General features: G+C 44.8%; 1 protein-coding gene across 1 annotated transcript; it reads left to right on the top strand.

Moving 5' to 3' along the window:
• The first annotated feature begins 10,884 nt into the window (after positions 1-10,884).
• On the top strand, positions 10,885-16,159 carry prss35 (serine protease 35). Its single transcript, XM_079276014.1, has 2 exons — positions 10,885-11,037; positions 13,990-16,159. Exon 2 carries the CDS (start codon positions 14,009-14,011, stop codon positions 15,281-15,283), a length of 1,275 nt encoding a protein of 424 aa, XP_079132140.1. The 5' UTR covers positions 10,885-11,037; positions 13,990-14,008; the 3' UTR covers positions 15,284-16,159.

The raw sequence follows: 16,159 nt of genomic DNA, 5'->3' as shown, positions 1-16,159 counted from the left end.
TGTGTATTAAAGGCTTTCATGAACCAGGTATAGGCCCTATTTTGCAAAATACAGCACTACAGGCAAATCAAACGAAAGAATCCCTCCAGGAGATGTGCCAGTACAAGCCTTTGTGTGATCATTTGTACGCCCACACTTTATTTTCCCCTCAGCTAACAAATCTAAAACGCCTGCATGGGTTGCAACACTCCTGGCAGTTTGACAACAAATAGAGAAAGAGACTAACATCAAAACAAGACAAAACAAAAACGGAGTAATGTGGACACGATGTGTCTGGATGTGTCTGGATGACCTGCTGCAATCTTATATGATCTGCAGATAATGAAAGAGAGCATAGAACTGTTGGTGATAATGACATGATAACTCGTAATATTAACAGAATAATTAATGATTCTGAAATATATGTGCCAACTAGCGGAGGTTACGCACGTAAAAGACTGCCTTTGATTTAATTTCATCACCTCTCCTCATCAACTCTTCATGACCCCGGTTGAACCAGATGTTTCATACGTAAATCTCTTGTTATTGCAAGTTAATGACAAGCGTGGTCCTGACTCACACACAGACACACACAAACATACGGCGCTGAGGAAGCTGTCTTAACATATGATCAGGATCCACGCGGTCTGCCTCGTACACAGCCGTCATTTCTCTTTCTTTTTTTCCTGTCTGTGTTTTGACTCTTGTTTATCCCCGTGGGGCTTTTCTGGTCAGGAAGAGGAGGAGGCAGCAGACAAAGACGAATACAATTACTGAGAATAAAAATCACCCGCAAACACATGGTTTTCTCCCTCGCCTCCAGTTATTCTGCTGCGTACTGACAGCAACACCTGGCCGTGCTTCCTGTGCCGAAATCTGATGGCGAAGCATTCACAAACGTGGTTGTTAAACGTAATTACAGCCAGAGAGGGGGAAAAATACCTTCTGATTGCTTTGGCATCTGCCTGTATAAACTATAGGGAAGAGAGTGCATGTTTGAGCAATGTGGGTTCTGAAGGAATTGTCTGGTGAGTCAACAGCTCTTTAAAAGGTAGACTCCTGCTCAGTGGAAGAAATACAGCCGACAAAAGACATTTAAACGTTATTTATTCTGAACTCTGTACATGGACATCCGAGCACTTTGGGAAGATTGCTATTGTTGATTTCTTTTTTTTGACAGTTTAAGATTATCAATCCATCGACACTGACTATCTTGAAGTGAAATAATCTTAACCTTTATACATGTTTGCTGATGCCTTGGTCAAAAACACAAAAAATAATAGCAAGTTAAGTTATGTTGAGCCCAGAGATCTCTTGCACAGAAATCATACTGAACAACACCAATAAAAAGGTACTAATTATCAATAACCCATGCTTACATAACTTCTGTATGCTCAGCCCATTGGCGATACATTTTAAAATGTAGATGTCAGTGTTGCTGTTGTCAGTAAGAGACCTCATATGAGCAGTAGATAACAGGGAAAAGACCAGAATTGCCTGGAAATATCAGCGCGTGGCCCAGTCTCCTGAAACAGAACTGCATTATGAAGTACGTTTCGACGGAAACGTATTTAGTCGTGGATTATATCTACTTTTGACGTATCGCCAATCAATTTGAAATGAGTCCGCATGGAGGAGGGTGGTAGAAAGGTCAAAAAGCACAGGGCTTTCACCCTGTTCATGCCCGCGTGAACCAAGTACTTCTGTTGGCTGAACATAACCAAGTAGATTTGTTGCATTTTCGTTCGGTTTTGTTTCAATTTCATCGTCTTTTAAAGCCAAACTATGATGTTTTACAAAACCAAAGTAGTTTTGTTTTAAATTTACAACATTAACCAACGATTTCAAACGGTTTCATAACTGCCGTAATGCGGGAATCTGAGCATCTTTGCCTGATAACAATGGACATGGTCACATCAATAGAAATGTGGGATTTGTTTCAATGGTTGAAAGAAAAGTTCCAGGTGTTGCTGTGGATTTTTGAATGCAACGAATAGAGCCAATGGGTGAAGAGTGTAAGGTAACACGAGAGCTTGAGATGAAACAGTCCCTCTCACATGTACGTAGGTGCGCTCGCTGCTTCAGGCCTCTAGGGCATTTTGACCCTTTGACCTTTTTTTCATCATCACTGCCTTGGGCCAATAAACTCTGGTGTGTTTCCGCAGTGGGCTCACAGCCTGACAGAACAAGCATTCCCATAGTCAACCATTCCACAACTCCCCCAGGTTTCCACAAGCCATTCCAGTTTTCTGAACTGCCAGCGGGTCGTTTCAAGTTTGATCACTGGCAAGGAGGAAAATCTGAACAAGAAGCACATTTCCCCTTTTTTAGGTACTTTTATGAGGCCGTAACTGTTGTTGTTTTGGACCCTGAACACAACACACACAAAAGAGCGGAGAGGCGTCGGCCCCACTCAGCACCTTCAGTACCAAAGCGGATATGGGTGGATGTTTTGGGAGGGGCTCCTGAGGGACTCTGCACTTCCAAGCCTGCTGCCATACATACATGCATACATCTCTCTCTCTCTCTCTCTCTCTCTCTCTCTGTTTCTCCTACAAGTCCATACATAACCTTCCCCCAGCACCAGAAATCAATGGGCCCTTTCACCGATCACTCCTCATAATGACCCACTGATCCCACGGATATTTGGGGAGGTGGAAAAAGAGAGAGCTTTGAGCTGCAGCTTTTCTGTCGTGCATTATTAGAGAAAGCTGGGTTGTCATGAGTGTACTGCGAGAAGGTGCTTGATCATAATGGGCCAGGTTGAGTCGAGGAATCCCAGAACATATCCTGAGGAAGGTGCCGCTGAGCCTTTACCGTAACAGGCCATATGCATGCCTCAAGTGCAGTGGCATTGATTTGAGAGTACTTTTTACATTTTGGTTACCTGTTTTTAATTTTTTCCAACATACTGCTGGAGGATCCATGATCTTATAAGCATTTAACATGTTAGCCAGACCCAAAGTACCACTGTGCAGGTCACAAACGTATCATGGGTGCTTTACTTAGCGCGCTCACCAACTGTGCATTAAATCATTCATGAAGATGAATTAAGATATATGCAGCATTTTTGTTTGACTATACCGAGGTACAATAATGCTAATTACAGCCGCTCCACTTTACTTCATTCGACTGTGCGTGAAGTGACCCCGGCCCGAGAGTTCGGCTCGTGAACGCAAACATTTCTTGCGTATCATTTCCAGCGTCTCCTCTCTGGAGCTCCGCCCCCCTGCGGCCGCAGACATGCCTGCAGCTTCTTCTCTGCTGCAGCTGCTGATTGATCTCCTTTCTTCTGTTAATCAGGACTTTTTCATGTGACTTTTGGTTTTACTCTGATGCTACTTGAAATGCAGCAGAGTACGTTACTTGTGTGATAAATGGTAGGCAACGTAAGTAAGTTAAATTACCGATTGTAAAAAATGATTTTAAAAGAATGAAACTACAAAAAACATTGTATGAGTTATTCCAATCGCTGGTGTTGAACAATAAGTTCCTGGCCCAGTTTCTGGCCGTGTGTGTGTGTTTTACTTGCATGCATGAACATGTGTGTGTTTAAAATATATATCTATAATGACTGTACAAAGCAAGATGTGCCTCTGAACTGTGAGTGACTGCAGAATGAAAAAAAAGAAGAAGCTGTGCAGCAGGCAGGTCAACATTTGCCAAACACAACTGAACCAGACATTGAACATGAGAGAGAGCGAAGGTCTCGGCCAGAGAGACGGTGGAGCTTCTCCAGTCAAACTGCTGCATGGCATTTGGCAGAATGAGCCGCAGAGGCACTTCAACAAAACCCCCTTTCTTCTCCTGGAAAGAGGACAGGGATTAGTGTGTTAACCTCGTCACGCAGTGTGTTGATGTAACCTTTTGACCCTGCAGGATATGTGAGTCTCTCTGTCTTTCAACATGCAAACACACCGAAGCATTTCTAATTTCCCCGCTTCGTTCTAATCTTATGAAATCATTGCAAAACTTGCGAGCATTTGTTTGCACGATGATGTCTGTGTTACAAAGAAAAAAGCACAAGTGAAATGAATGTTGTCACATCTGAAATGTCCGAAGTTTTGCATGCGAGACGTCGAACACTATATACATGGATTTATTTATTCTTTTTTTTCTTTCTTTAAATGCATCCGCCATAGTTTCTCTGACTAAATCTGCAACATTCAAGCTCAACAAAAACCTTTTCTCCCCGTATCCGCCCTCCTCTCACCTCTCAAGTCCTGGCAGCGCGTTGTGAAATGAAAACACACTCCTCCGTCCAAATCCTCACTGTAAACAAGAGCTCCGTCGGGGATAAATGTCACATTTCACCGTGTTTGTCTCGCTGTGTCTAAACAGTTTCACACACTGCGGATCCGTCGGCTCGACAGCGGGGCCCCGAATTGTTGGTTCAACTCTCCCCTGTGATGCCAAAGGAGCCCGGCTGATCAAGTGTATAATCTGCGAAAATATGTGTTTTGGTGTACGGTGTTTAGATTATCGCAAAGTGGAGGAACTGGTTTCATGTCGGACCAACATCTTGTGCAAACATTTGTTTGGAACACTCGCTCCGTCTAGTGCGTACACATTGTTATCACGATAAGAGATATAGGCTTTGTGGTGTTTGTTTTCTGCTTCCTCTTTGTCAAGCCCAGATTTCTCAGCTGGGCCAAAATGTTTTGACACTGGTGTGATGGATGAGGAGAGAAGACATTTTTACAAAGACCTCTTCTCTTTACTTCAGCACTTGGAGGAGCATCTATGGTAGAACACCGCCATGTATGTGCTGTACAGCAGCAGCACAGGATCTCTGTGTGTGACAGAGAGGTCAGTGGAAGAGGCTCCTATTTTTAGTTGGCCTTTTCAAAGGCGGCTCGAGTCCTAAATGTCATTTGCCTCTTGCTCTTTTGAGCTTCTGAACCAACCATTACTGTACCGGAGCACAAATTACAGGATCGTCAATCACGGCTTGACACCTCGAGTGTTCAAATACTATCCCCGTGAAGCCATGAAAAGAAAGGGGCATGGTTTGTGCGTTTCGGTGGAGAGGGGATGGTGGATGTTTCAGGTGCATGCAGGTTTGTGATGTGGAATGGTATTTTTATGCATTTTATTGCAGGAGGGGATTATGGCCTGCCTATGTAAACATGAGGCCACACAGAGTTTGAGACTTCGATGGTGATAAAGGCATACGTGCTGATCTGTTGTACAGCACAAGTTCAGGCCAGCGTGCTGATCTGTATATCAAAGCGCTGCACACGTAAACCAAGGAGTTTTTGTTTGTATTTTCATGCTTTTTCAGTTTTTCCGTTAGCTTTTCTGGAAGCAGAAAATCTCAAGAATCTTTCTGTGAAATTTAGTGCAAAGATACACAACTGCTGCTGGATTTGATGTTGCTGGATGTTTGATTTCCAGCTTTAGACAATTACAGTTTAGACTTTGTAGCCGTGCTAGAGGTGTGGCTGCAGGGATGATATTATCAGCCTGTTTGTTCGTTGGTCCACCACTTTGGTGGAGTAAACTGTAATATCTCGACAGCTATTGGATAGATGGTCCCCAGAGAATGTATGCTCGTGACTTTGGTGATGCTGTGACGTTTCAGCTGGTTGACATTTGTGATTTATGGTGAAATACCGTAACAACTGTTCTATGTATTACCAAACAATTTGATGCTTTGATCTGCTGACTTTTGATCAAGTAGATTTATCATGTCAAAATTGCTAGTTGTTGAATACTTTGGTTTAACTAACATGCTGCTAATGTGGCTGGAGACTACAGGGGGTTATTTGTTTGAGAGTGAAGAAGTCCTTTTGATATAAAACAGAGGGGAGTGACGTGTTTGCGTTGTTTTGGGGATACGGTCAACTTCGAGGAGTATTCTCAAAATCCGACATACATTCATAACTCCATTTTCTGCCGATTATCAGGGTCCGGGTTGCTGTGGCAAGCAGAGTAGCCCATTCGTCCTTTTCCCTACCTTCGGCCAGATGGGATATGTTGTCACCTGACGTCACCACGACAGTCCGAAACAACGTCCACGTTACTGCCGATGCTGCATTAATCTGCCCGTTCCTCATCAAACCCTCACTGAGTTTGAACTCGACGTCCAAGGTACTTTGGACTCCTTCACTTGGAGCGGTGACAAACCTCCAACGTCAAAGAGAGCAATCAAGCATAATCTCACAATCTTGGGCAGAGGCGTGATTTTCCTGATAGGTTAAGTGTTTCTTGAATGTACTGACGGCAGTGCCAAGACCTGCCTTCACAAGTCCATCTTTGCAGCGGGACTGTGGTTGCCTGTTAATTTGCGCATGGGATTCAAAGGAGCACGTGTGACTCCAGTCAGCCTTTCATCACATACAGTCTCGGCTCTGAAAGCTGGCATGCCAACCATTTACCCAAATATTTACCATCAAAAAAGGTTATAAACTGCATGTGGATCTAAGTGAGACCTTTAACTGACTGTCCCATTACTGTTTATATATATTTACTATGTATACTGCATTAATGTTTGTGTATGTGAGAGAGAGAGGTAGTGAGGTAGAGAGTCCTATCAGATCAATGGTGGTCTGTTTGCCGTGGAGCAGAGCTAAAAGACCATTCAGTTGTCAAAATAAAGCCTGTGGAAGTGAGCTGCAGGTCACTGCAGCCCTCTCAGTTGGTTTATTAGTGTGGTCTGTGTCGAGGAGTAGGCATCCTTTAATGTAGACTGCAGCGAAAGGGGCAACGAGGTCCTCTAATGCCACTGCATGGTACGGCTCTGCACATAAGTTTACGGGCTGCCATTGTTTTTATAAATCAGGGTCGAGTGAATAAAACAATTAGCGTCACTTTTTAGCGTCGCTTTTGACAGCTTGGCTAATTAAAAATGTCCGCGTTTGTGCAGGATGTCCCGTTTCGCGCTACTGATTGATTCTCTCTGAACGATCAGTGGTCTGCAGTGTTTTAACTTCACCTTCTAGTATCTCCTCGGCTCGCATTGGACATCAACCGAGGTGGTGCTACAAAAAGTACAAGGTGCTACTCACAACATTTGCTAATGGAAACGCGAAAAATAGCCATTCCAATGTGAAATTAATTTAATTGAACTGGACTGGACTGGACTGGACTGGACTGGACCAAACTGGACAGGACTTGACCGGAATGGACTGGACTGAAACTGGATTTGACTGGATTAGACTAGGCTGGACTGGACCAGACTGGACTGGACTGGACTGAAATGGACTGGATTAGACTGGACAAATCTGAAGTGGACTGGACTGGACTGGTCTGGACTACGATTGAACTGAAGCTCAGCCTAAAATACAGTTTCAATTTGGAAAAACAGCTGAGCACTTTCTTAAATTTGCAACACAATTCAGGGAGATCACCATCTCAACAATCCAGAATAAGAGTTCACCAGTAGCATTATGAGATGCAGGGAGTCAGGGCATGTGGCTGCTCCCATTCAGTGCCCATTTACTGGTTTACTGCTGTGAAGAAGGGCAAAGTCTCATCCTCTACACCCAACACAACTAATGAAATTCCTGAAACTTAGCTCTCTCCAATAGGCATCCATCTACCACAGCAGAGCGCAAAGGGAGCACTTCCCGTGGGGGAGCGACGGCCGGCACAAAAGCCTCCCTATCCACACCGCACGGCGCCGAGCCCGACCAGAAATATCACTCACTGCTCTATTTGGAGCAGAGGCATCTCTCACTCTCTTTTTCTTCTTTCACGCCACTTCTGTGACCTTTGACCTTGAACTTAACTGAAAACAGGAACATTTACTGAGGGTTTTTTTGTATGCCAACTGTGAGGGTTGTGATAACAGTGTTTTTTTTCCTCTGAGCGATGGGGAGCAAGTTGCCAGCTCAATGGGGTACCATTTCATTTTCAACTCACGAGTCAGCTGTAGAGCTGTACACGTTCTCACTTTCTCTCTGTAATATAATGCTGCTGGTCTATTAAGTGGCTCACTCAAGAGTGACTCACCATGGCCCACTGTTTAAGCAAATGTATAAAGTCAGGCAGACAATGTTCAGATTCAGACTTGAAGCACGCATTGGACGTCACGACTCATTTTCTCATTTTAGAATTCGGCCGAATTCCTGCCAGATGGTCGATGGCAGTTAATTAATCAACCTGAACGATAAACGATCTGGCTCTTTGGCGAGCGGTTGTATTTCTGGAAGTTCTGAAATTTTGGTCAGCTGTTCACGATAAACAGAGAAGGGACAGTGTCAGCCCGTCTTAAAGGTGCCCTGTTTTCGTTCAGTGTCCTCATATAACATTTGCAAATACGATTTTTGTTTTTTTAAGTATTTGAATTCCTACATTTTTTAAATTCATGTTTACTAGCTAGTCTTGGTCTTACTACTGGCACATCGCTGCCACCTGTAGATCATTGGAACAGTGTGGAAGCATTGGCAGCACTGTGTATCCAGTCACCTTGGTGTGTGTGTGTGTGTGTGTGTGTGTGTGTGTGTGTGTGTGTGTGTGTGTGTGTGTGTGTGTGTGTGTGTGTGTGTGTGTGTGTGTGTGTGTGTGTGTGTGTGTGCATCCTCATACACATGCACAACAAGTACAACAAGGGTCCTGTCATTAAACTGCTCCACTACTAGAGGTCAAAAACTGTAGAGGTCAAAAACGAGTGTCTAAAGCTGTAGTAACGTGAATGGCCACTAGATGTTGGCCACAATATTTCTCTGACTTGAACATGAAAACACAAACTTTTCTGAAACATTCATATTCTGTCATTACCTCAGGTATCGAGGGGGCTTGTTTAGCTGACTGGAAATGGTTTCACGTGGTATAGTTGCGACGTGCTCATCCCACCTCTGCTCCTCCCGGCTCCTTGCCTAAATAATTTAGACATTGTGGCTTCGGTAATTTGACGAGGATGGCGGTGGGTGGTGAACCCAACTGACGCTTCAAACAGTCCCCTCAGAGAGCTGTGGGTGATGTCAAAATATACAAATATGATCCCAGTAGACAACACACGGGTGTTACAGCATACCAGACGTCCTGGTATCAGCGGGGCAACGGCTCCCTTCTCCTCATTGCTTCTGCTGAGAGAGAGAGAGAGAGAGAGCGAGAGAGAGAGAGAGAGCGAGAGAGAGAGAGCGAGAGAGAGAGAGAGAGAGCGAGAGAGAGAGAGCGAGAGAGAGAGTGAGAGAGAGAGAGAGAGAGCGAGAGAGAGAGAGAGAGAGAGAACACAATGTAATCACCGTCCACATGGATGAGCGTCCATTAGGATCCTCAACATGCCGGTCAGGTGTGCAGGCCACCCAAGACTTGTCTCTCTCTCACACACAGATTCAGGAACTGGTGTACATTTACTGCTGTGAAGCCTCCTGTAAATCAAAGTGACTGACATAAGTTACACAAAGATCAGGTTCAAATCCAAATTACATCCTGTACTCCTCATTCCCCCGTCGAGCCAGATGTGTATCGTCACACTCCTTTCTTCCTCCCCCCTTCTTTCTCTCTCTCTCTCTCTCTCCCTCATTAAACACATATTTTCCGTGCCTTTTTCTTGGCTCATCGAGACTTCTACGAGTCTCAACAAGACAGTCTTCTTGTTACGTTGTGGAGGCAACAAGCGGCCAAGAAGTGCTCAGAGACACTGTGCTTCAACCAGAGGGCCAAGGTTGTCAGTGAACAACCAAAACCGCTGAAGGGCCCTCGAGCAAGACACTGAATGACTTCAATCCCTGTTAAGTTGCACAGAATTTAAGCAAAGATAAAAGTCGACGAGGTGTCACAATTCTTTCTGTCATGCATAAATTCAAATAAATATTGAAATTCTTGAAGAATTCTTGGGGCTAGCAGCTCCAGGCTACATTAGCAGCTAATAATATACCCCACCTGAATCTCTGGCAGAAATGTTGGTTGTCACGGTGCATCATGGGTAATGTAGGCGCAAGGTTTTGACAAGGGAGAAGTATGCGTCAAAGTGCAATGCTAAACTGTTGGAGGGAGTGAAGTTCTAGGTGTGACAGAGTATTTTATAGTGTGGTATCAGCACTTTTAATTCAAGGATAAAGGATGCAAAAACATCTCGTATTGTTTAATCTGAATGCTTGCTAGTAGCCTCAGATATAATGTGTACACAGTATATCACCAGAAAAGCTACAGATTAGAAGACAGAACGATGCTTTTTTATTTCCTCCTGGTACTGTTTCATGACCCACATGTACAGGATCAGAAGGATCTTTACTCCTTAGGTAAGGTCCCAACCGACTGTGGGGTTTTTACTGAGTAAAAAGGATAGCCAACATTTTGTGAATATTAATCATAATCCGCTTCTATTTTGAAGGATTTTTTTTTAATGTTTGTTCATTATGAAAGGTCATCACATTTCTGTTAGGTGTAAAGACAGAATTTGGGTGCATTATGGGTACAGCCACAACTACTAGTGTTTACACCTCACTGGACTCGCAGAATAAAAAGCGCTGCAGATGTTGAGGCTCGCACAGCTCCGAATGGAAACGCCTTGGAGTCTATTGTGGAGTGAGCGGCAGAACTAATTCCTTCACAGTCCGCTGAAAATCCCATTGACTGAGGCGCGCTCCTCCCGCTGCCTGGCTGGGACGCATGCCCGCTGTACACCGGCACACCTCCCATACTGGGCCGCTGCTGAATAGACCACTGACTTCACCCAATTCAGCCTTTACTTAGATCGCCCGGTCTGGTCCCACCCATATGTGAACAGCTTTTGTCACAAGTGGGGAAAAAAAGAAAGTCCTTTACAAAAAAAAATGTCTTCTTCTTTTTTTTCTGCCTGCCCCCATCCTTCCCTCCCTCCCTTCCTCCCTCCCTCCCTCCCTCCTTAGCATCAAGTGCAGCCTGAGCGGAGCGTCCCGGCAGCGTCTCTCTCTCTCTCTCTCTCTCTCTCTCTCTCTCTCTCTCTCTCTCTCTCTCTCTCTCTCAGCAGAAGCAATGAGGAGAAGGGAGCCGTTGCCCCGCTGATACCAGGACGTCTGGGATGCTGTAACACCCGTGTGTTGTCTACTGGGATCATATTTGTATATTTCTAGGGAAAACAAACAATACACTGCGGATTTGGCATTTCCATCAATCGGATGCAAGCAGGTAGGAAGCCTTTGTCATTTCTTTGCTTTAGTTATTGTGATCTCTTGATTGAACCCTGGGGGAAGTGTGCTCTTCATTTGTTTTTTATTACATTTTTAGTTTATTCCATATGTTTATGTTTTCAGTTTTGTAATAGCTTTCTTTCCGTTTGGATTGTTGCTTATTTTCATTGTGGATGCACTTTGTCCCCCCCCCTCAGGGATTTCATCGGATGGTGGTGCACAATATTTATTTTTTCTATCTATATTTTAAGAGATGTTTATGTTGTTATTACTGATTTTTGAGTGACTATTTTTCAATCCGTGAATCAGAAATACTTTTATAGACAGTTTGCATAAGTTGATTTGCAATTATTATTGCCCCTATTCTTTCCAAATACAGTATGCTATGCTGTAACAGATGTGGAATTACAGATGTGGTTTCTTTAGATTTGATTGGATGTCGAAATTATTGGGAATCATTTCTTTGTTTTGACACATTATTGTTAAGAGCTGACACTAAGAGCTGACACGAAGCGATTCCTGTGCCACTGGAAACTCTGTGCCTGTAAACACGTCAAAATGAATGAAACAATTAAAGGAGACAATAGAAGGTGATCCATGCTTGTTGAGTTGGAGATGGACACTTGCGCATATAAATAGCGCCATCCTTTGGTCACTCTGTCTCCTGGGTGCCTCTATCTTGTGGGATGGAGAGGGGTCACAGCTTCTTGTTCAGCTGACTGCAGTGGAACAATTGTTCAAATGAGCGCTTTCTGTGACCAAGAGCCATCATGGCAGCGTATCAGTTTCCACTCTATGCTGAATATAATTGCAGGCTCTCTCTTAGATTTGTGTTATGTTTGAGTCTGGCGGTGGGAGTGTGAAGCTGAACAGAAACTTAGGGTCAGTTTTGTATTCTCATTTATTGAGGCTGTTTTTACAGCTCTTGTGGGCTTGTATTTTATCACTGTCTGCTTGGGGCTGGTTAGATGTTGGCCACTGGGTATGTTTTATTAGACTACGTGGTAAACTGAAGCCGAATTGGTCTCCTTTGCGGTTGGATGACAATGCACTTTCTGGCAAACAAACCTGGAATAAAAAGGGTATTCTTGGTAGTTTCAAGTAAAAAAAAAAAAGGTGCTTTGGGCAGTATCTCTGCAGAGGATGATGATGCATCGATATGGTCCACAGGTGATGCTACATGGAGCTTTGCCAAAGCAGGCACAGCCTCATTTTCACACTGCACTTATATCTCATTGATAAGGAATGTGTGTTTGTGGACCCCGTGGACTATGTAAGCTCCAGCTCGATTCCCCAGATGGTCATTCTGTCTGTCACACACCATCTAACTTCCTTAAACAAAACGCCAGAGTGAATTCAATCACTGTGACTTCTGTTTGAAATCAACTGTTGGATTTGCACTCCTGCCGCAGTGCTCCTCAATGCACGGCAACCAAATAATTTCTTCTCCAGTGTGACTTCATCCCCGGGCTCCCCTACCCTGTAGTTAAGTGATGGTCTGCTGAATGTATTTAAGCTTTATCAGGGTTATTGGCGGCATCACACACATACAGTAGAAGCATGAACCAGCAGACTGTCTGCGGTCCACGCAGCCTTTATGTTTGATGTCATTTTGTATGTACGACGAGGAGTGGAGTGGAGCTAAGGAAACCAGATATGGTCATTACTGAAGGAGAAGGTTAACCATTGTGGCAAACCTCCAAGCCACTGTCTCAGCCCATTCAGGGGATCAGGGTTCATCCTCTCCTCCTCGCTGCCCGCAGCCTCCAGCAAGACTCAGAGGACATTAATCTGCTCTCAACCACACAGCTAATGTTCATGTGTTTCACGAGAAAACTATTTCTTTGCATACATAATGGCAACGAGTAGGAATGCTCTTTTAAGAAAATCTTGGCAATAATGAGTGTGTTGTGCTGTCACACAGCAGATGTCTCTAATATTCTGGGCTACCCTGCCTCCCTGTGGCCATACATGGATCTGTTTATATTCTCTCGGCCTGGAGGCCTCAACATCTCAGCTCAGGGGAGTCTGAGTTTTACCACATGTTGCATTTGTGTAAAACTAATTCAAGATTCCAAATAGGAAGTGTTATATGCCCGATATGTCCAGTACTTAAGCAAGTATTACAGAATCATCAGTGTCACCAGCGTAATCAAAAGCTTTTTTGCGATCATGACCTGAAAACTGTCGCAGATTGTTGAGCTGGCGAGCTGGTATTTTAAGGAACAGAAGGAAACAGTTCAAATAAGCAACAGGCTGCAGAAGCGGCATCATAATATCAAGGAATCCTAAAAGGTGGGGCAATGGCATGCTGAACTGTTTGAATGGTGATGTGATTGCCTTAGCTTAAATAAGGCAAAGAGTCTGATGATGGCGCTAGATGAAATGTCAGATGGTGCCCAAAGGGATTATAAAAGAGGGGCACACGGATGTGGTGGCACTTGAGGAAATTTCCGAGGAACAGCAAAATGATTGGGGTTCATCCTCTGGGAACCATCGATGTTTGTACCAAATGTATTGGCAATCCATTTCGTACACATGGAGATATTTCCTGGATAAAGGAAAACCTTGACCTGGTAGTGGAGCGAGATCAAAAGTTAGGGATTCACAGTAAGGTTCATCCTCTGGGCACACTGGGTAAATGTTGTGGCAATCCATCCTGTAGTCGACCAGACATCTCACTGAAAGAAATGTTAGCGTAAACCTCATGTAGGTGCAAGAAGAACATTTTGGTATCACTTATACATACGTGTACAATATTTCATGTAAATCCATCTGATAGTTGTTGAGATATTTCATTCTGGACCAAAGGGGTGGATCGACCGAACATCTGACATTGCCATCCGCAGAACCATGCATAGCTAATACGTTTAAACTTTGAATCTTTGAGTCTTTCCACCTCTATTACAAATGTGTCCCTAAGTCTTCCTCTCTATTCTTTATATTCCAGAGCCAGGCCCAACTTAACAATGGGCCCCATACCCCTGTGTGTGCTGCTCCCGGTGACGGTGCTGGCTGTGGTGGTGGCTGTAGCTGCTGAGGGCAATGCAGTGGACGACGAGTACACCTGGCCACAGTGGAAGGTGCCTCTGGTAAGAAAAAGACGCACGGTGCCTCTAAGCAGCCCAAACTTTTCAGCCCATCCTCAGCCGGAGCTGAGCGGAACCTGTGGGATCGAGTGTCAGCGCCGCCTCCCCCCCACCTCTCTGCACGACCTGGAGCAGTTCCTGTCCTACGAGACGGTTTACGAGAACGGCACACGCACGTATACCTCTGTCTCCGTGCAGGGCCTCAATGAGGTGACTGCCTGGTCCAGGAACATCTCGTCCAGCTCCCGCCACAAGCGTGAGGTGTACGGCACGGATACCCGCTTCACCATCTCAGATAAGCAGTTCTCCACCAAATATCCTTTCTCCACCACCGTGAAGATCTCCACAGGATGCTCCGGGGTTCTCGTGTCACCTACACATGTGCTGACCGCTGCCCACTGCATCCACGACGGAAAGGATTATCTAGATGGGGTGCAGAAGCTGCGCGTTGGTATTCTGAAGGAGAAGTCCAGACGTGGGAGAGGAGGCAAAGGGAAAGGAGGGCGAGGAAAGGGCAAAAGGAGAAAGGGGGACAAGGATAATGAGGAAGTGCAAGAAATGGAAGATAATGGAGAGAAAGTGGACCGTAAAGGAAAAGGGAAAGGTAGAAAGAGCAGAAGTCGGCGAAGTGCGGAATCAGGGAAACCTTCATTTAAGTGGACCGGGGTGAAGAAGACCCAGGTGCCTAAGGGCTGGTTCAAAGGTGTGTCTGACGGACTGACTGCGGATTATGACTATGCTGTATTGGAGCTGAAGAAAGCGCCAAAGGTCAAGCACATGGATCTGGGTGTTATCCCCTCTGTCAAGAAGCTCCCAGCCGGGAGGATCCACTTCTCTGGCTTCGATGACGACCGCCCTGGCAACCTGGTGTACCGGTTCTGCTCCGTCTCTGAGGAGTCCAACGACTTGTTGTACCAGTACTGCGACGCCAAGCCCGGCTCCAGCGGCTCTGGGATCTACGTCCGCCTCAAAGAGCCTGGCAAGAAGAAGTGGACGAGGAAGATCATTGGGGTTTTCTCCGGTCACCAGTGGGTGGATGTAAACGGGAACGGGATGCAGCAGGATTACAACATGGCGGTGAGGATAACACCTCTCAAATATGCCCAGATCTGCTACTGGGTCCACGGGGACTCGAGTGAGTGCCAGGTAGCCTAACAAAACCACAGGATCCCCCCCTTCAACCAGCACCCCTCTACACAAGGGACACCCTACCTACTCTCCTCCCCCGACCCCTCACCACCCACCAGGGGCCCCGGCGACTGCCTCTCCTCTTCCTGCCATCCTTTTACCTCCTGTGCCTCCCAGGGCCTCCTGATCTACACACACACACACACACACACACACACACACACTCACACACACGCACACAGCCATACAGACTCAGTGTTGACATCAACAAGAACTCGTCAGCGCATCAAGAGAACTGTGGCTCTTCAGATTTTATAATTTATTTGCTTAAAAAAAACAACCAAGAAAAAAATATGTATTGTATGTATTTAAGATCGTTGAGATCTTCCGTTTTGCTTTCTATTTTGGCTCTTTTTTTTTTTTTTTAATAAGATTTGACCTTTTTGGATACGATGTTGGAAGAGTGTATTTTCAAATGTTTGTGAGCAAAGCCCCTGGTACATTCGTTTTAAATTCCAACCAGGCCTTGTATGGAGAGACATTTTCAAGCTTTTCTCCACCACTGTAAAGATGGCTTTGACAAAAGACCCAGAAGAAATGTATGTAACTTTTGTTTTACAAATGAACTATTTAGAGCTGTTGAGATAATTGCTTTTATAAACATTTTTAATTGATGGAACTGGTGTTTTGCATTGTGTATATCTAGACATGTTTTTTACAACTACCTTTTAAGAAAAGGCTGTTTTCTGTCTGAAAAGAGAAAGGGTCCTCGTGAATCCTCATGAGTTACGCCATCTTTTCTCTGTTCTTGCAACGCAGTGAAATGTGGTTTCATTGTCGTGCACATAACTATATCGGTTATCCAGAAGACTTGGTGCTAATTTATGGAATTGTAAACTTTTT

The sequence above is a fragment of the Melanostigma gelatinosum genome (assembly GCF_949748355.1).
Source record: "Melanostigma gelatinosum genome assembly, chromosome: 9".
NCBI classification, from domain to species: Eukaryota; Metazoa; Chordata; class Actinopteri; order Perciformes; family Zoarcidae; genus Melanostigma; species Melanostigma gelatinosum.
This window is presented reverse-complemented; position numbering and strand designations above follow the sequence as displayed.